Genomic DNA, 17011 nt, shown 5'->3' with positions numbered 1-17011 from the left:
AGAATTTTTAAAATTATATTGTTATTAGCTTTTCATCTTTTTATTGTTCTGTGTCTTGTTCTGTTAAATGCTTTGTTTAGATTTATTAGTATTATCTTTTTCTTCAATAATCTTAACTGTTTAATGTATTTTAAAATGTTTCAAAGCATAGAACCGATTCCAATAGTTTGTTTAATATATTTTTAAATGTGTCTAAGCATATATCCGACTCCAAAAGTTTGTTTAATATATTTAAAAATGTGTCAATGGGTAGACCCGACTCCAAAAGTTTGTTTAATGTATTTTAAAATGTATCAAAGCGTAGACCCGACTCCTAAAGTTTTTTTAACCCTCTAGTTAACAAAAATATCGAATTAAAGGTTTTTGGGTTTCTGAACGAGATGTACATTCATGTTTGTACTACGCGTTTCCAGACACCGTACATAAATGGAATAGTTCTAACTAAAGACGCTAAAATAGAAAAATAAAGTAAATGGCAATAGATTACGATAAGTAAGTAAATCGTATCCTCTTGCATTTATTTTGGGGAGTATATTTTATCACATTTTAAAAACTTCTCAGTCATTTGTGTTGTATTTACATTATAGAATAAGGAATGTTTGAACGTGGTTTGAACTAACAGAGATATCGTGACATATATAACATATTTTGATATAACCTTAAAGTTACGTAAAACAAAAAAATATTTAATTGAAAACAAAAAAAAAACAAATTAAACGTCTATTATTTTCATTTCACGATTTGGCCTATTTTTAAATTCCTCGATTCAAAATTTTATTGCGATAATGAATTGAAGATTTTTGTTTTAAGTTAAAATACATGCGTAAAATGCATGATTATAATGATGCCATTTAGTGCTCTAGCGAAAGCTATACCAAGCTAGCAGTTGTAGCAACACTAAGGTAGATTGAGATCGCCAGATATCTTGCCAAGTAGAGTTAAGGCAGTAGAAGCGTCGAAATTCGCGATAGCTTAGATATTATTATTTCCATATTTCTCGAGTTAGAAAAAGTTTATAAAACTGTAAAATTTCCAGCTAGCAAAGTACCTAAACTTTCTATTTTATAGAAGTTAAAGGGTTCAATTATAAATTTTAGAGAAGTCAATTATTATTAATTTAGAGATAAAGATTTACTCGTTTGGTTTATATTTAATTACCTATGCGAAAAAATTAAACACACCGAACAATTACTTTAAAGAATAAGGGTTACTACCATATCTTACAAATTACCTAGCTACTGAGATTTCAATATTTTGAGTATAAAAGGCAAAAATACACGATGTTTGAATACACATTTGGAGCAAATTTCAGCAATCACATTTAAACCCTTAATTACACACATATGTTTAAACTTCCACGAAATACTTAACGAGTGACAAACGAACAAAGACAAAGGTGTATTGCCGAACCTGCGGACAGCTCACAACAAGTATTCGTTATTACTTACGAGTATTCTTATGACTATACACAAACAACAGCGGTGGGGGCTGAGGGGTGGTGCTCAAAGGCTCAAAACCTTAAAAAGGTGCAATAAAATTTAAAATTATCTTTGACATTCAGAAATATGATCTTCTCAGCATCTTACTTCAAAAACACGATTCGACATGTTCTCAATTAGTTGAGTGTTAAAACTGTTGTCTTCTCTTTATCTCAATATCGTTATTGTTTGGCTATTCAAATGTTGGACATGATCATATGATGGTGTCTTCCATTGCCTATCAGTTCTCTGGTGTCTGACGGGGTGGTGTGTGCGGTACTTATGTTGGTCGAGTAGCCAGAGTAGGTATCTTTGTTGAAGAACTCCATACGTCTCGCTTCTTCGTCCCCTCTGTCTGAGTTGGAATAGTCCTCCTCCACTATTTGGTCCAAATGATGCTCGCGATTGGCATCTCCATTGACCGCAACTGGGTTTACAAAACCGTGGTGCGTGGGGGCAACTTGGACGTTATCTGGCGACTTGGGGGACCTAGGGGACACCTCCTCTCCCAGAGAGCTGATATCTTGCAGCCCGCGTTCTTCGTCTTCCTTCGCGGCGCGGCGTTCTCTTCTGTGGTGTTTGGTCAGCATTCCTCCGGTTTCGACGTCTTTCTCGAGTCTGTTGCCGGAGCGCGATCGAGTCAGTTGTCTTTGGACATAGTCTTCCAGATCTTCTTCTTCTTTCTTGGATATGTATTTGTTCAAAACCACGAGGAAAATGCCCAGAGCAAGAGCGAATAGCCCGGTGCAGACCAGTTCATTCCACCAGCCGATGCTGACGAGCGCGCTCCAGGAGCTGACGTCATCGGGCAGCAGACCAGAGCCGATGAGGAAGAGACCCAGCACGATGAAGACCACACCGACGTGTAGCATGCCGAGCGAGGTGACCACCTTGGTGTCCAGCATGGTCTCTTGTCCGCGCTTGCGCGCGTGCGAGCGGCGGGAGCCCGTGCGGTCCAGCGAGCCGTGCGACCCGTGTGGGGAGGTGAGGCCGGAGTCAGTGCTCTGCAGGGAGTAGCGCCGCTCCTTGGCGCGCTTCTGCTCCTCGCGGCGCTTGCGCTGGCGGCGGATGGCCAGCGCGGACTGCAGCCCCACGGCGTGCATCACAGCTGCCTCCTGCAACACGCCACACACCATCAGTCAGCTACTCCGGGCACTTCTACTAGCCAATCGCCAGCAGGGCATTGACACATTGCATCATTATCCTCTCAAACAATAATCGGACTTCAGGGGGATGCTGAAGCGCGCTACATGATATTCTATTACTTTTTTACACTTATGCTTTCTTGATATTTGAAAATCATTTTCCATGGCTCAATATCTCAACATGTATATGACAATAGTTTATATTCAAACAGGCAAAACACTCCACTGTGAAATTTCAATTACTTTTCAAATATTTATTTTACGAGTTTATATTCTCCAGGCAGCGGAGTCTGTACGACTGCCGCGGTTAAATCCTCATTCTTCTTTAGACATCCTTAGGGTAGCATTATTTGGTCGGGCTCACGAAATATCGAAGAAGTACCTACACAAAATATTTGGCTCAGCATTCGGGCCGCGACGATTGCTTAATGCTTCCGAGGAAAATGCCAAATTCATTTACGAAATGAACGCCAGGAATGTCCCGTGGGCTATATGAAATCATTTCATTAAGACTCGAATATTCCAAAGGGCGAGAAGTGGCATTATCGCCTGCAAATATACTAACCGGATGTACCGAATGGACTGGTAGGAGTACCCAGTACTAATCTCTAAAAGTAAACCAATCAGAAACGATCTAAACGTGTTAGGAAATGCTTATTAGTATTGTACCCCGAGCGATGCCAGAAATACCACATTTTACTATCAATCAAAATGTTAACGACGCATTTGTGTACTATTTTATAACGAAACTAACATCAAGGAATGGAAGGCGAATTAATATCGTGAATCAGCGATCGAATATCCAGCGTTATTTCATTTTCTCTTATGAATTACTGAATTCCATGACTTATTGACAACCTCCTAGGGCAGTGATTATGCATTTGACTTATAATCCGAAGGTTGCGGATTCGAATCCCATGCTGTGACTATATATTTATATAGATTTTTTTATTGAAATATAATGATAGTGGTGGTGTTGTTAGTATAAAAACCTTTATAAAAAATGGCTTTACAGGCATTTAATTAATTTTGTGAAACAAAATTATACTATAATAAACCTGCGTTCATCAAATCTTTTGAGGACAAAATATTTTGTTATTTGTATAAAAAGTACATTTTTTATCATAATTTCAAACTAATTATGCTTAGGTATCGTTACGATGTGTGTGCTTCGATGTTTGTGATGATAAAAGACTTGATAATATTAAATAAAATAATAATAATAATTTGAGGCATAGCAGGCTCCCTTGGATTGACTAGCAATCCAAGCGTGTATGCAAGTCTGGTATGCCTCAATATAAAGAACTATCCCATCAAAACTGTGGTTTCAGCAATTCCCCCATTTTTCCAAAAAATAAATATCTTCACTCATTCGAATGAGGATCGGACATTGTTCCGTTCCTTCCCACCTTTTTAAAATTCACGTCGTTGACTCCCCAGATTGTACATTCTGTGGTCTAGAAGTGGGAACTTTAGATCACATCTTTTTTGGTTATCCCTCTCTAAACAAATATCCTCTCTTCTATCAAGCCTTACCTAAAATTGCCTCCCCTCCATTCAACATCTCATCTCTTCTAAGTCTGAACTTGACTCCAATTTTCATTTTAATTTTGAAATTTGCCTATTTAAATAAAATTAATATCTAAATTCACCTTTCGTTTCTCCATAATTTTAAATGATGGCCAAGAACACCATTGAAGGGTGAAAGCTAGAAATAATGGAAAAAAAATAATTGCAGCATAATCGTTAAATATTTAAAGAAACCTTCTGCTGCTGATACTTTTAAGATGCTATTAGAAAGTCCGAGAATTTGTGTGTATTTCCGCTTCTCAATAAAATTAGAATTAAATTGAACGTACCTCAAAGCAAAACAAAAAACGGTTTTTGAATGGTAGTGAAATACGCTTTCGAATTTATTATAGAAGATAAACGTTTATTTTTTTTTAATTAAAATTTTAAAATCAAAACTATGTATTGACTAAAATGACTGGTAATGAAAAAAAAACAATTTTTCTTATTAGAAAATTGAATAATAAACTTTACTGTCACTTCACTTTTTGTCGTTTCATAAAAAAATAATTAATACAAATTTAAAATGTTGCTTAATTTTTTCTCAAATTGCGATGGGACCTTTTGGCTTCATAGAGGTGTACTTTTTAATTATTCTGTGGTTAACTTTTAAAAAACTTTTAAAAGCTGTTTTATTCTTTCTAACAGCGTTTAGTTTATATTATAACATCATGTTCTAAATATGACGGTAAAAGAGAAACAATGATGTCTACGAGACCATATGAGAAAAGCGAACAAAATAACTGTGCGGTTATTAGCTGTTGCTCCCAAAACCGAACAAATTAGCCCGAGGAGTTAAATAAAAAGTAATGAAAAACGATAAAAAGTGATTTATTATTTAAATATATAAACGTTTTCTCAGTTATGTGATTTTTCGCAACTACTATCACTGATCAATAATAAAAAAAAAAAAACAAAGTAAGGGTTGTATGGCAGAATGGGGTACAATGTGGACAGTTAACTAACCCATTCAAATCAGTATCTACTCGTAGAATCGCATACCTCCAGAGCAGAAAAGCGGACTTATCAATAGGTTGGTAATTAACATTAATTAATTAATTGGTAATTAACAACAGAATATGTGAAGAATCGAAAATCAGATCGGATAGTATAATAATAGTGAAACATTGATATTATGATATTATTTTGGTTATGTCCGAGGGGTTAATTGAGGTATTACATAAATTAGATAATAGTACAAAAATATAAAATCTTGGCCACATCACGAGAAGCTACAAATATAAGAATACCCGGCTAAACTTTTGATAGATCTGTCAAAAATTTAAACAAAATAAATAAGCATTTCAAATAAAGAATAATTCAAAAATAAAGTACCACGCACAATAGTATATTTGTTCGGAAGTATTATTGAAATTAATGATTAATCTCTTCTGTTCACATGTGTGTTCTTCAACCTAAATGTATTGTGCTTAATGTTACTTTTTAAATTCATCGATTTGAATTTTACATCTGTTTTCGGAAATGAATGAGTGCAAAAATTAACCCACTTTCTAAAATCCGGCAGATAGACACTTTGGCGGTAATCACGTATACAAACGCGGATATGTACGGATTTCTAAAAAAAGATGACATTACAGCAGTTAATATACGAAATAATTGTCAGTCCTACACGATCAGCATTTCGCGAGGGTGGCAGAGTTGTCGAATTTTCGACAGTTCCTGGGTAAAAAGGTTCAATTCTCAGTCGAACTACTTTTTTATGTTTTAAAAATAATTAAAAATTTATTTTTAATTTTCTTGGTTTTTAATATTTTATAACGGAAAATAATGAGCCATTTGTGGGCGACGACTCAATCAAAACAAGGAAAAATTACAGTATGGATTTCCTACTGTAAAAAGGTTAATTATGAAAGGTCGACATTTCACTAGCATGATTGTTGACTTCGACGACTTTCTTGCCGTTATCAGTTCGATTTTAAAAGAATTTAAAATCGATACTTGAACACGGAATAAAATAACAATCGTGTAAATGTCGCGTAGGGACCTATTTTCTAAGAACTAAAAGCAGACGACATTGAAAGTATTTGTAAAAGATATTTTGTAAAGGTTAGAGTACAGATAAAGCAGGGAGGGGGAATAGGTGACGCATTCGAACATATCCGAATGGAATGAAGACAAATATAGCAATCACTCCAATAGAACATGTTTTACTAATACATACTTTCAAACGCTTTATATAACAATCCAACAAAATGAAAAGAGAATAGATTTTCTCGATAAAACATTGTAAGAAATATGTGTGGTGTTAGTTGACCTTTGAACGCCTTCAACATTATGTTATTAATTTTTTTTAAATATTTCTACATCAAGTGCTCTTTGAAAATGTACAAAATTCAAATGTGAACAAAAATAATATATTTTTTTAATAATATTTATATATTATAAACCAGAAAGCGTTCACCTAAAGTATTTTGTAACTAAAGGTCACTGTCAATACTCTCGATATTTACGATTCTGATCTTTGATAGGCAATGTATAATGTCAATAAATTTGAAAAAACAGAAACCAACACAAAGTACTTAATTGAAGATATAGTTTTTCGTTGAATCGTTTGAAAAAACTATTATAATTCCAAGAAGAACGTAACTATCTTTACTAAAATGCTTTCGGAACCTATTTTCGTAGATATCATTTTATACGAATTTTTCTTCAAGCACTTAACAATGAAGCGTAGGATTTCCTACCTGCAAACATTTTTAAAAATGGTATATAATCTCGTATCGCCCTAGTGTCAGTGGCGGCTCGTGACTGTTGAGTGTGATAAAGTGCTATGTTCAAAAAATTCGACATTATTAATGGTGTTTAACAGGGAAAAGTTTTTTTTTCTGGAACATTCGGTTTTTGAATGAAGATTTAAAAAAATATATTTTTCAAAAAAAAAAACGAAATCAATAATGCTATTTTTTTAATGTTAAAACTCTAAATACACGAAAAAGTCACGAGCCGCCACTGGGTGTAAGACCACCATTCAGAAATGAAACGTTGATTGAAATGACTTTGGCCGTGTATGGTGACTAGATCTGAATGTCCAGGTAGTCTCCCGCCTTCCTCTTTCCCATCTCCTTCCCATCCCTACTATCTTCAGCCTCACAACATACCCGAATTGGGGAAGCCAAGTCTCACTGGCTACAGACAGTTGGGACTCTTACGCGGTTTAATATTAAAAATAATCATTACTTAGGGAGGTGGGGTTTGGTACCGCCGCCCCGAGAACTGATTATTGGATAACCAACACCTCTGCCATGAGTCGTGAAGATCGGAAGAGGCTGGTTTGGGAAGACCCTTTGACCTCTCCAACTGGTCTCCTGACCCATCGCCTTTAGCTGCAGTGGGAGGGAAATGTTCATATGTGTGTCACTCCTAGATACACTGATTCCTACCCAACACTCATACATTTTACCTTCCCAGAACTTACTCTCCTTCTTTTCCTTAAAAAAGACTCTCCAAATAGCATCCCAAAAGATGACACAGGCCCTGAGGGAAATTATTTTCCTCATGACCTTCTGTCTGGGGTTAATATAAAAAAAATAATATACTTATATTTTTTTGATACTATGATTTCTATCGATACCAGCACAAGGAGTATGTGGCTACTCTAAAAACACAAGGTCATTCCAAAAAGGCATTACTATCAAAAGCAACAGATATACGCTAACAACGCCATTTCTTAATAATATTTATTGTTGACAAGTTACAAAAAAAAATTATGGAATTGATTTATAAACCCAACGCTCAATGGTAAATGGAAAAAAACTGAAACCGAACTGGATTGCATTTACTGTCCAAATAATTTACAAACAAACTATTGGTGTTCAAGTCTTTACCATACATTGAACTATACTGTCTCAAAAAAAACATAAAACTGCTGTGAATGGAACCTAGCAAAAACGTCATAATTCTTTCTCAATCGATCTGTACAAGGGATGTCGGTCAAGGTCAAAAAGATGGTCAACAAAACTACAGACATTCCCCTCCTCCCCAAAGGGATATAATGCGACACTGGGTGTTTACTGTGAAGTTGGTGGGTTGGTTGGTTTGGTTATATAAGCTGAATGTTTGAACAGGCCAGAGAACTGATCCAAACAGTGTTTATGCGAACGTTTAACGGCAAAACAAACTATCGCATCTCCCCATAGATAAACAGCATTAATTGACATTGGAAGCACTAGAGAGGGCATTATAGATTTTCGTGGTCAGTTATTATATTACGTTATGAGTTTATTGGCTGTTACGCAGTTTTATCTTTTCCTTTATCTCACTTACAATGTCGGACGTGATAGACATAATATGTGTATTGATTATCAAAAATACCTAAAAAGCAACTAATGATCAGTCATATGTGTTTACTCCTTTAAACAATAAGTTGTCACATTCTTAGGATGGTAAATCTTTGATTAAATGCTATTACTGAAGAAGCGTGGGACCAATGCAATTAATTTTACATTAATTAACAGGCATTTTAAAAGAATGTCATTTGTTCAATTCTGCTATCTCCTGCATTCTTGTGTGCAGATAAGGATGATCACCTTTTTAAAAATAATTACCCCTATTAAACCCAAGTGAAAAATGTATAATTTTATACGAGAAGTCATTCCTCATTTGACAGTACAAAGGAAAATTAATAAGTTATTTCATTGATTGCCTTTCTACTGGCCCTAAAAAGCTTCTGCTGCCTTTAGAAGATGGAATATATCTGGAAAAGTCAGGTATCAAGGTGCCCATGTGTGCAGTGTCCTGTTGAATTTACAGTATTTGTACGGGATTCACTTGCCCCCTACACTTAAAATATCCATTATCAAGGAAAACAAGACTTCGACATTTCCATTGACTTAGACAATGTATAGCTGAGTTTTTTGCTAAATACTTAATGAAGAGATGGTGCAACATGACTGAATAATCCTAACAAAATATGAAAAATTACCATTTTTAATTTGAATCAACAATCCGCCAATTTGTTTCTCCACATGCCCCCAAAATATAGAGCGTATCAAAAGATTCCTTAACTGAATCGTGTAGGTAATTGGTGTCGCTAAATATGTTCAAAATAGCCACATTTTTGAATAATGTGAATGAATTAAAAACAATTTTGGTGGATGGTAAATTAAAAATGAGATCGGTTTTCCCTCAGTTAGATAACATACTATAATAGAGGACTCATCTAGTGAATTCTATATATTTAACTTATTCGTAAAAGTCTGGAAATGAGTCGAAACAAATATTGCCTAGATTAGATTTTATTAAATCAAATAACCTACAATCACCGTTGCAGAGAAAGCCGGAGCCGAAGAGGGATATGACGGTAGTATCGGATTTTACGATCGAATCCCGAATATAATCTTCTCGTATCACTCAAGGCCAAGCGCGGAAATTCTTTCATTTATTGACGAAAGCTGTGATTTATTGAAAGGTTAAAAGGTTTGTGGCTTTATTCTACTTTGTTTGTCTTCTGAAGGCAAGGAATTACAAGCACCTCTAAAAATGTGGTATTTTTACAAACAATGAATACCGTTAAATATGCGCGAATATTAAGAGTTCATTTTTCTGATTCTGATCATCGTACTTTAAATGGGTAATTTAAATATTTTCATCTAAAATTATTGATTTTAAATACAATCTAAAACCGCACATTCCGGAATGGTTCCAACTGGCTACACAGTCGTAGAAAACGCTACTGGCTGGCTGGTAAGACGGCTGTGATGACATCAACAAACATTCATGAAAAAAATGAGCATTGGCGGCAAATCAAAAATTTTACAATTTAAAATGTTATAGAAAATTTATTCGTCAAGATAAAATAAATAAAATAGCATTCATTATTTTTTTAAACGAGGGAGAAAACAGTATTGACTTTCACATTTCAGTATAAATTAATAAAAAAAATTACCTGCATAAATTTTTTAACATCAAAGTGAAATATATTCGTGTATATCTGATTAAATTGTTAGAAGATTTTTTGCAGACATATTTTAAATAAAACGAAAGCTTAAAAGTTTACGAGCAATTTCAATTGTAATAAATAATAAGTTATTGTTATTAATGAAAGTTATGCAATCGGTTCGTAGCATTAAACCATCTGTTGTTTAAGAGTATAAAAACGTAATCCACTAGCGAAGGAAGCAGGAAAAGTCATGTCTGGGGAACATTATCATATTATCAGAAAGTGCATGTACCGTCATAGTTAAGGCAAAGCTAACATTTTGTAATAAGTAATAAACCACTAGACATATTTACGATCGACAAGGGATTTAGAAACGTTGGCTTTTATCATAATCAGTAATGCATATCAGGACATATTAATTATTAGCTACTATGTAGATAAGGTTACTAACACCCTAAACAAAGCCTCACCGGTTCAATAGTGTTCTGGACACTTAACCTTTTCGTACCGTACTGAAGTATATTTGAAAATACATAGATTTAAGAACGTTTCCTCCCTAGCTCTAGCGAATAAAACTGCTAGTTTTCCTTTTTTCAATTCCTGAAATAATGGCTTTGATTCAATCTGATGAAAAATATTTTTTTTCATCAATTTTAGCTACCATTTAGCCATTTTTATATTTTTAATTGAGAAAATTCGATTTTTTGAAGTTTAGTTTTGAAGATATGTTTTTATTGTTTATTATAATATTTTTTGAAAATATTGAGTAGATACCAAAATGTTACATTTATTTATATAGTGTATGATTTGTAATTTTATGTGAAAAACGTTTAGACTTAAAGTCCTTTCAAATGAAAGTATTAAACCAAAAAAAATCATATAAATCTATCAATTATTATTGTTATCAATCATCAAATTTGTTCTATCATAGTTTTAATTCAGGTCTGAAAAGGTTAGCAGATGGTTCCATGATAACTCAACACAGTGACAATTCAACACACCTTCAAAGAGGGATATAAAGTCATTAGAAACGATGAAAAAAAAATTAAACCTAACCTAACCTACTAAACCCAGTTAATAATTTTTTTGTTTCATCACTTTCCATGACTTTATATAACTTTTTAAAGATGTGCTGAGTTATCATTTTGATGATTTATCCGGTCACCGGCTTTACATATAGTTTTTATGAATCAGATGTAGACAGTAAATTTCCTCTTATTATGAACGTTAAGTGCACAAAATTGCATCAAGAAGTATCAAAGATCTGTTTTAAAGGGTGTGGAAAAGGAGATGGGGTGGTTTTTAGATATCTTCTTCCACTTGTTTGGAGGTCAAGTGTGAAAAAAAATCATCTATATTGAAATAAAACTGTAGATTTGCATAAAAATCAAATCCGCGCCGGCCACAGTAGATTGTGAAAATCGAAACAATAACTTTTTTTTACCGAGCTTTATTATATTTTGCACTCGGTGCATACATTTGAAAATACATGTTTTTATAACATTTTGTAATTTCTTATAATGTTTATTCTTTATATTTGTCATTTATAAATTTAATGTATAGGTGCTAATATTGAATCAACGATTAGAATTAATGGAACATTATTGGTCTAATATTGTAAATAATTGTTGTTTATGCTTAATATATAAATGACTGTTTTTTTTTCTTGAATAATCTTAAAAAAATATAAGTATTGTAATTTGATCAATAAAATCAAACCTTTAAGACGTACATGACATACAGTTCTAATCCACACTCTTGACTCAATTACAAGACAAACGCAGAATCTAATTCCCCAATTAACTGTGCTCTTCAAACATTCAGTAATATTTGTATAAACTCTAACATCGACCTTTTTTCCGAATCAATGCCTAAATTTAAAAGTAGCACCATGTCAATAATATAAACTTCAATGCGCGTACACATACACACACCGATACACTACACATACACATATCACCCGGTAATTACTAAAGGATACATACCACATATAAGACATTACAAGGGAACATATCGTAGTAGGTACCCATTTTGAAATATTTAATATCTTAAATTGTTTCATCTGTAAACAATGTACTGTTTGTTTCAATAATATAAAATAAATAAATACATTAAAATAATTTGCGAAATTCACCCACGTCAAGCTCGCTAAACGATGCAAGATCTCCCCAAATATAAGCGTATCTAATCCTCATTTGTGAGTCACATAATTCGATTCAGAACGTTTATTTGATCGTTAATAAGTTATAGTCTATAAAACAGGTAACTAGCGTGGTTATATGTATTATTATTTAGCGGATTGGTCCGGCGTTGAATAATAAATATGGTCATTAATCACACGCGTATATTGGCAACACTGACCGTGGTGGTAACTAGAAACCCAATATCGAGAGTACCACCGCTGTCCCGGGGACCATTTATTGGATAACCAACACCTCTGCCGTCGGTGAATGGTTTGCCCCAAATGGTTGGTTTGCTCGGGTGATGTGCGTTCAGGATGCGTCTGCCCACCAACTGCGTGGAGTGCCAGATCGGGAGAGGCTAGTTTGGGGAGACCCTTTTACTTCTTCGATTGGTATCTCGACCCATCGCCTTGCGCTGCAGTGGGAGGGATATATTCATATGTCGGTCACTTCTAGACACACTGATATCTAGATTCCCACCCAACCCTCACACTTTTTGCCTTTCCAGATCATCCTCTCCTTCCTTTCCCTAAAAAAGACCCTTCGCACCGCATCTCAAAAGATGTTATAGCCCCTGAGGGAAGTCATTTTCCCCAGGACCTCCTCCGTGTAAGGTTAATATACAGGGTGTCCGGGGGTAGAGTGTGCTAACTTCGGAAAGCGATTCGGCATGATGGTAGAAGTAAAAAAGACATAACTTTTTTTAAAATTCGAATATTTATTTTCCCATACAAACAATTCAACTGTTTTACCTTTAAATATTTAAATTTCTAAAAAAGTTATATTTCTTTTTTACTTATAAAATCATGTGGAATCACCCTCTGAAGTTAACGTACTTTACCCCCGAACAACCTGTATATTAAAAACAGTAATTTAATGGTACTATTTCGATATGAGCACCTAGGGAAATCGCTTTAAGTTCGTGACATTAAAGATATTTCAAATTAACTAGAAACATCAAAATAGCGGTTACACGGGGAATAAATTTCCTCAATTAAATAGCTTTAGTTATGTGCAAAAAATAGAGAAAAAATTCAGAGAGCAAAGAAGTATTAATAAATACAAAATTTTATTTATTCGACTGTCGGTGATTTTTGAAAATATAGATCATCGAAAAATGTGTGAGAAATTGAAACCATAACCGTGACCAACCCATGTGGAAGCAATCATACCTACATAATATTTTACAACATCACCCCCACTTTCCAGAGAAGCGAAAATGGAAGATCTGTGGTAGATTCAGCGAGGAATTTGCGTGATGGGAGAAATCTAAAATTTGGCAGCACTTTTTACCAAAACAATACGTAAATTACTAACAAATTATTTATAAGCAATAATTAGTTTCCTGAAATATCCACAAAAATTGAAAATATCTCCCGAGTAAAATTAAATGCCGCCGACGGGAATTGAACCCGCACCTTCTGATGTCCGGTAAGGTGCTCTGGACCACTGAGCTATGTCGGCTTATTTCCAACACTCCAAATAATTTAATATGTACTAGTACTTCAATCGACAATTACTGCTTATTATATTTTTTCACCTGAAAACATCCAACTTTATTTTTGTAGGAAAGCTTTGTTAGTACTAAATTTCCCACTAGATGGCGTCGAGACATTATTATATCTACATTTGTTGGGGAAATATTTTGACTTGTAAAATATTTTTATTTTTTTATAATGATAAAGATTTATAAGACAAGGTTTGTATTAAATTTTTCAATTTGTATGGATATTTCAGGAGACTAATTATTGCTTATAATAATTTGTTGTCCTTTGTGCTATGCATAAAAAAACCTTGTCCTATAAACACTTATTTATCGTTATAAAAAAATAACATAAATTACTGGTCAATGACTGAGTTGATATCGCATCTGGTTCCACCCAGGCGTCGTGAGCTCAATTCCTCAGCTGTCTAAATTCTCCATCACTACAAAAGTCACATTATTGGGTAGTAATGGTTTTTTTAAAGATAATTTTTGTCAGAATTTTTTGTGTTGTTATTTAGATTTTTTGCGTTGTTATTATATAGATATCATACAAAGATGGCAGCCAAAATAAGGGAATTGTTTAGGATAATATAGATAATTCTTAAAATTGAAATAAGAAATCGACAAAAATGAAGGAAAATATTCAGATATCAATAGCTAAATTATTAAAACATTGTTCGGCAATACAGAGGTTCTGGGTTCGATCTCCATTGCGACCGTTACCTTTTTTTCTGTGTCTTTTTCTGTTTCATGTTTCATTCAGATTTATTAGTGTTATATTCTCCTTAAAAGATAAATATTGCATTGTGTTTAACCTTCAAAAGTTATTGCAATAAATTGAAACAGGTTGTTGGTGTCACCTATTTATGTTGTTTTTGAAAGCAGGTCGTCTATTGTTTTTTTTTTAACTCCACACAGGAGACCCTGGAGAATTAAAATAATTACTGTCAGGTCCAGTGCCATCTTTGGGGATGCTGTGTGGAGGGTCTTTCGTGTCCCGTGAAAGAGGGCGAACAGTGGCGTATCCGGCACAATATAGAATTGTACGATATACAGGGTGTCCGGAAACTCGTAGTACAAGCGGGAAACTGGTGAATCTACATCACATTTGGAGTCGATTTTGTAGTATATTTTTTTTTTATTTGAGATTTCGTTATCGAGTTTGAAGTTGATTTTCTTATAAATTATTACTGAAGATCAAAGTACCCAACTAATTAAAACTATTTGAAAGTAAAACAAATGAAGAAACTCGGATTTGAAGCATTATTTTGAAATCACCCTTCATTTAACCCGGTGTAATCATAAAATATTTCTGCTCTGCAGGGTTAAAACATCTGTTATTCAACCCTAAACACCAGAAAAAACTTTAACCCTAAAATAGCCGAAAAATATTTTTTTTTGGTTTTTTTTTTTTTTTGAAAATGCTCAAATCAAAAAACTTTATGTTTTTTTGGGTTCCCCATGTGGTGTAGATTCTCCAGTTTCCCGCTTGTACTACGAGTTTCCGGACACCGTGTATATAAGGCCCCTAGCATCTCTGCACACATGAGACTCCTCAGGCTGAGATGGGCTGGGCATGTACAGAGAATGCCGGATACACGCGTCCCAAAAAGAATTCTGACTGGTCACCCAGGTGGAAAGAGAAAAGTGGGAAGAACCAGACTGAGGTGGGAAGATGAGGTAAGAGGGGATGCAGCACAGCTTCTCCAGGTGACAAACTGGAAGTCAGCCGCTGAGGACAGGAGGAGTTGGAGGCGACTGTTGCAGGAGGCCAAAGCTCGATATGGGCTGTAGCGCCATCGAAGAAGGAGAAGAAGAAGAAGTGTGGAGGGTCTTTTTAAGGAAAGGAAGGAGAGGAACGTCTGTGAAGGTAAAATGTATGAGAGTTTTGTAGGAATCTAGGGATCAGTGTTTCCAGGAGTGACGGACATATGAAAATATCCCTCCCACTGTGGTGCATGGCGATGGGTCAGAGACCAATTTTCCAATAGACCAGTTTTCCAATAAATGGTTTCAGGGGCTTCGGTACCCCTACCCGCCTGCAAAATTTTAAAGTATACAGAACCCCCTCGGTAAATGGCCTACTTTGCATTCAAATTATTTCTCTAGTCAAGAGCTTTGTTAAATCAAAGAAATAAAAATAGTTCAATTTTTAAAAAATGTAAAATGTTGCCTTACTAAAAAATATGGTGTAAATTATGTAATTCAAAAAACTGATAGCATGCCAATTTCGTTATAAAATATTAGTCATTCGCAGAGATGTGCAAAATGGGTACCCAAAACCATTTGAAATGCAAAATGGAAATGGGTCAAAACTTTTCCATTTGAAAATGCAAAATGCAAAATGGTTTTTAGAAAAGCAGTTCAAATGCAAAATGCAAAATACCTATTTTCAAAATGCATTGAAAATTCAAAATGGTTTCTGAGGTCAAACAATTAAAATAGTTATAGAATTTTTAAACAATGTTGTCATTTAATAATGGACATCAATGTAGAACAAACATATTACATGATGTTAAATCCAAAAACACCACGACTACAGATTATGAGACAACAAAATTTTTGCGCGGGACTAATGTTGCCAACTTAAAAACATAGAAACTTAGCAGTTAATATTACAGCGTCATGGCCCCATGTTCAGTATTTTTTGTAATGGTATCACTCAATTGCCAGGGCTCCTACCAGGGAGCAACTTGACAAATGTAAATTATCTCTCATAGCGAGGTTGAGGACCGACTGATATTTGGGGCTTATGAAAAAAAATGAATGGATTGGGGCTTATGATAAAAAGATAGTACGAAGAATGTTGCAAAAAAGCATTTAAAATGGAAAATGCATTGAGAAAAGCATTTAAAATGCAAAATGGGAAATACCCATTTTGCATTTTGCATTTCCATTTGAAATGGATTTATTTGAAATAAAGCACATCTCTGGTCATTCGGAAAATATCGAGAACAGGTGTTCTTTTGCTAATAAATATCACGACGGAATGCGACAATATCAGAATGTCAATATCAATATCAGTATTTGTATGAACACGTGTTCCGCCGTCCTTATAAAACATTGGCTTTGAACTGATACTTTATTAGGAACTCTGTCAATTCATTCGTTAAAGGCCTGCATTCCCGTTTTTAAAAGGAAAACGAATAATTTTACAAGAATTAATAATATTTTATATCAGTAAGTTTTCTCCGTGTGGTTTATCACATCAATATCGAACGGGAGTGTAAGAATCTAATCAGTAAGACGGT

General features: G+C 34.4%; 1 protein-coding gene across 1 annotated transcript in view; it reads right to left on the bottom strand.

Annotated features, from left to right (window-relative positions):
* Positions 1 to 1306: 1306 nt before the first annotated feature.
* The window catches only part of LOC149419517 (uncharacterized), a 35205-nt gene continuing 19500 nt past the window's right edge, over positions 1307 to 17011 (bottom strand). The window contains exon 2 of the mRNA XM_089637866.1: positions 1307 to 2593. Coding sequence (XP_089493992.1) covers positions 1676 to 2581 — 906 coding nt within the window. The 5' untranslated portion in view covers positions 2582 to 2593 and the 3' untranslated portion in view covers positions 1307 to 1675. The remainder of the gene's footprint in view (positions 2594 to 17011) is intronic.

Source organism: Hesperophylax consimilis, chromosome 12, assembly GCF_061612785.1.
Source record: "Hesperophylax consimilis isolate HC1 chromosome 12, BYU_Hcon_1.0, whole genome shotgun sequence".
Taxonomy (NCBI): domain Eukaryota; kingdom Metazoa; phylum Arthropoda; class Insecta; order Trichoptera; family Limnephilidae; genus Hesperophylax; species Hesperophylax consimilis.
This window is presented reverse-complemented; position numbering and strand designations above follow the sequence as displayed.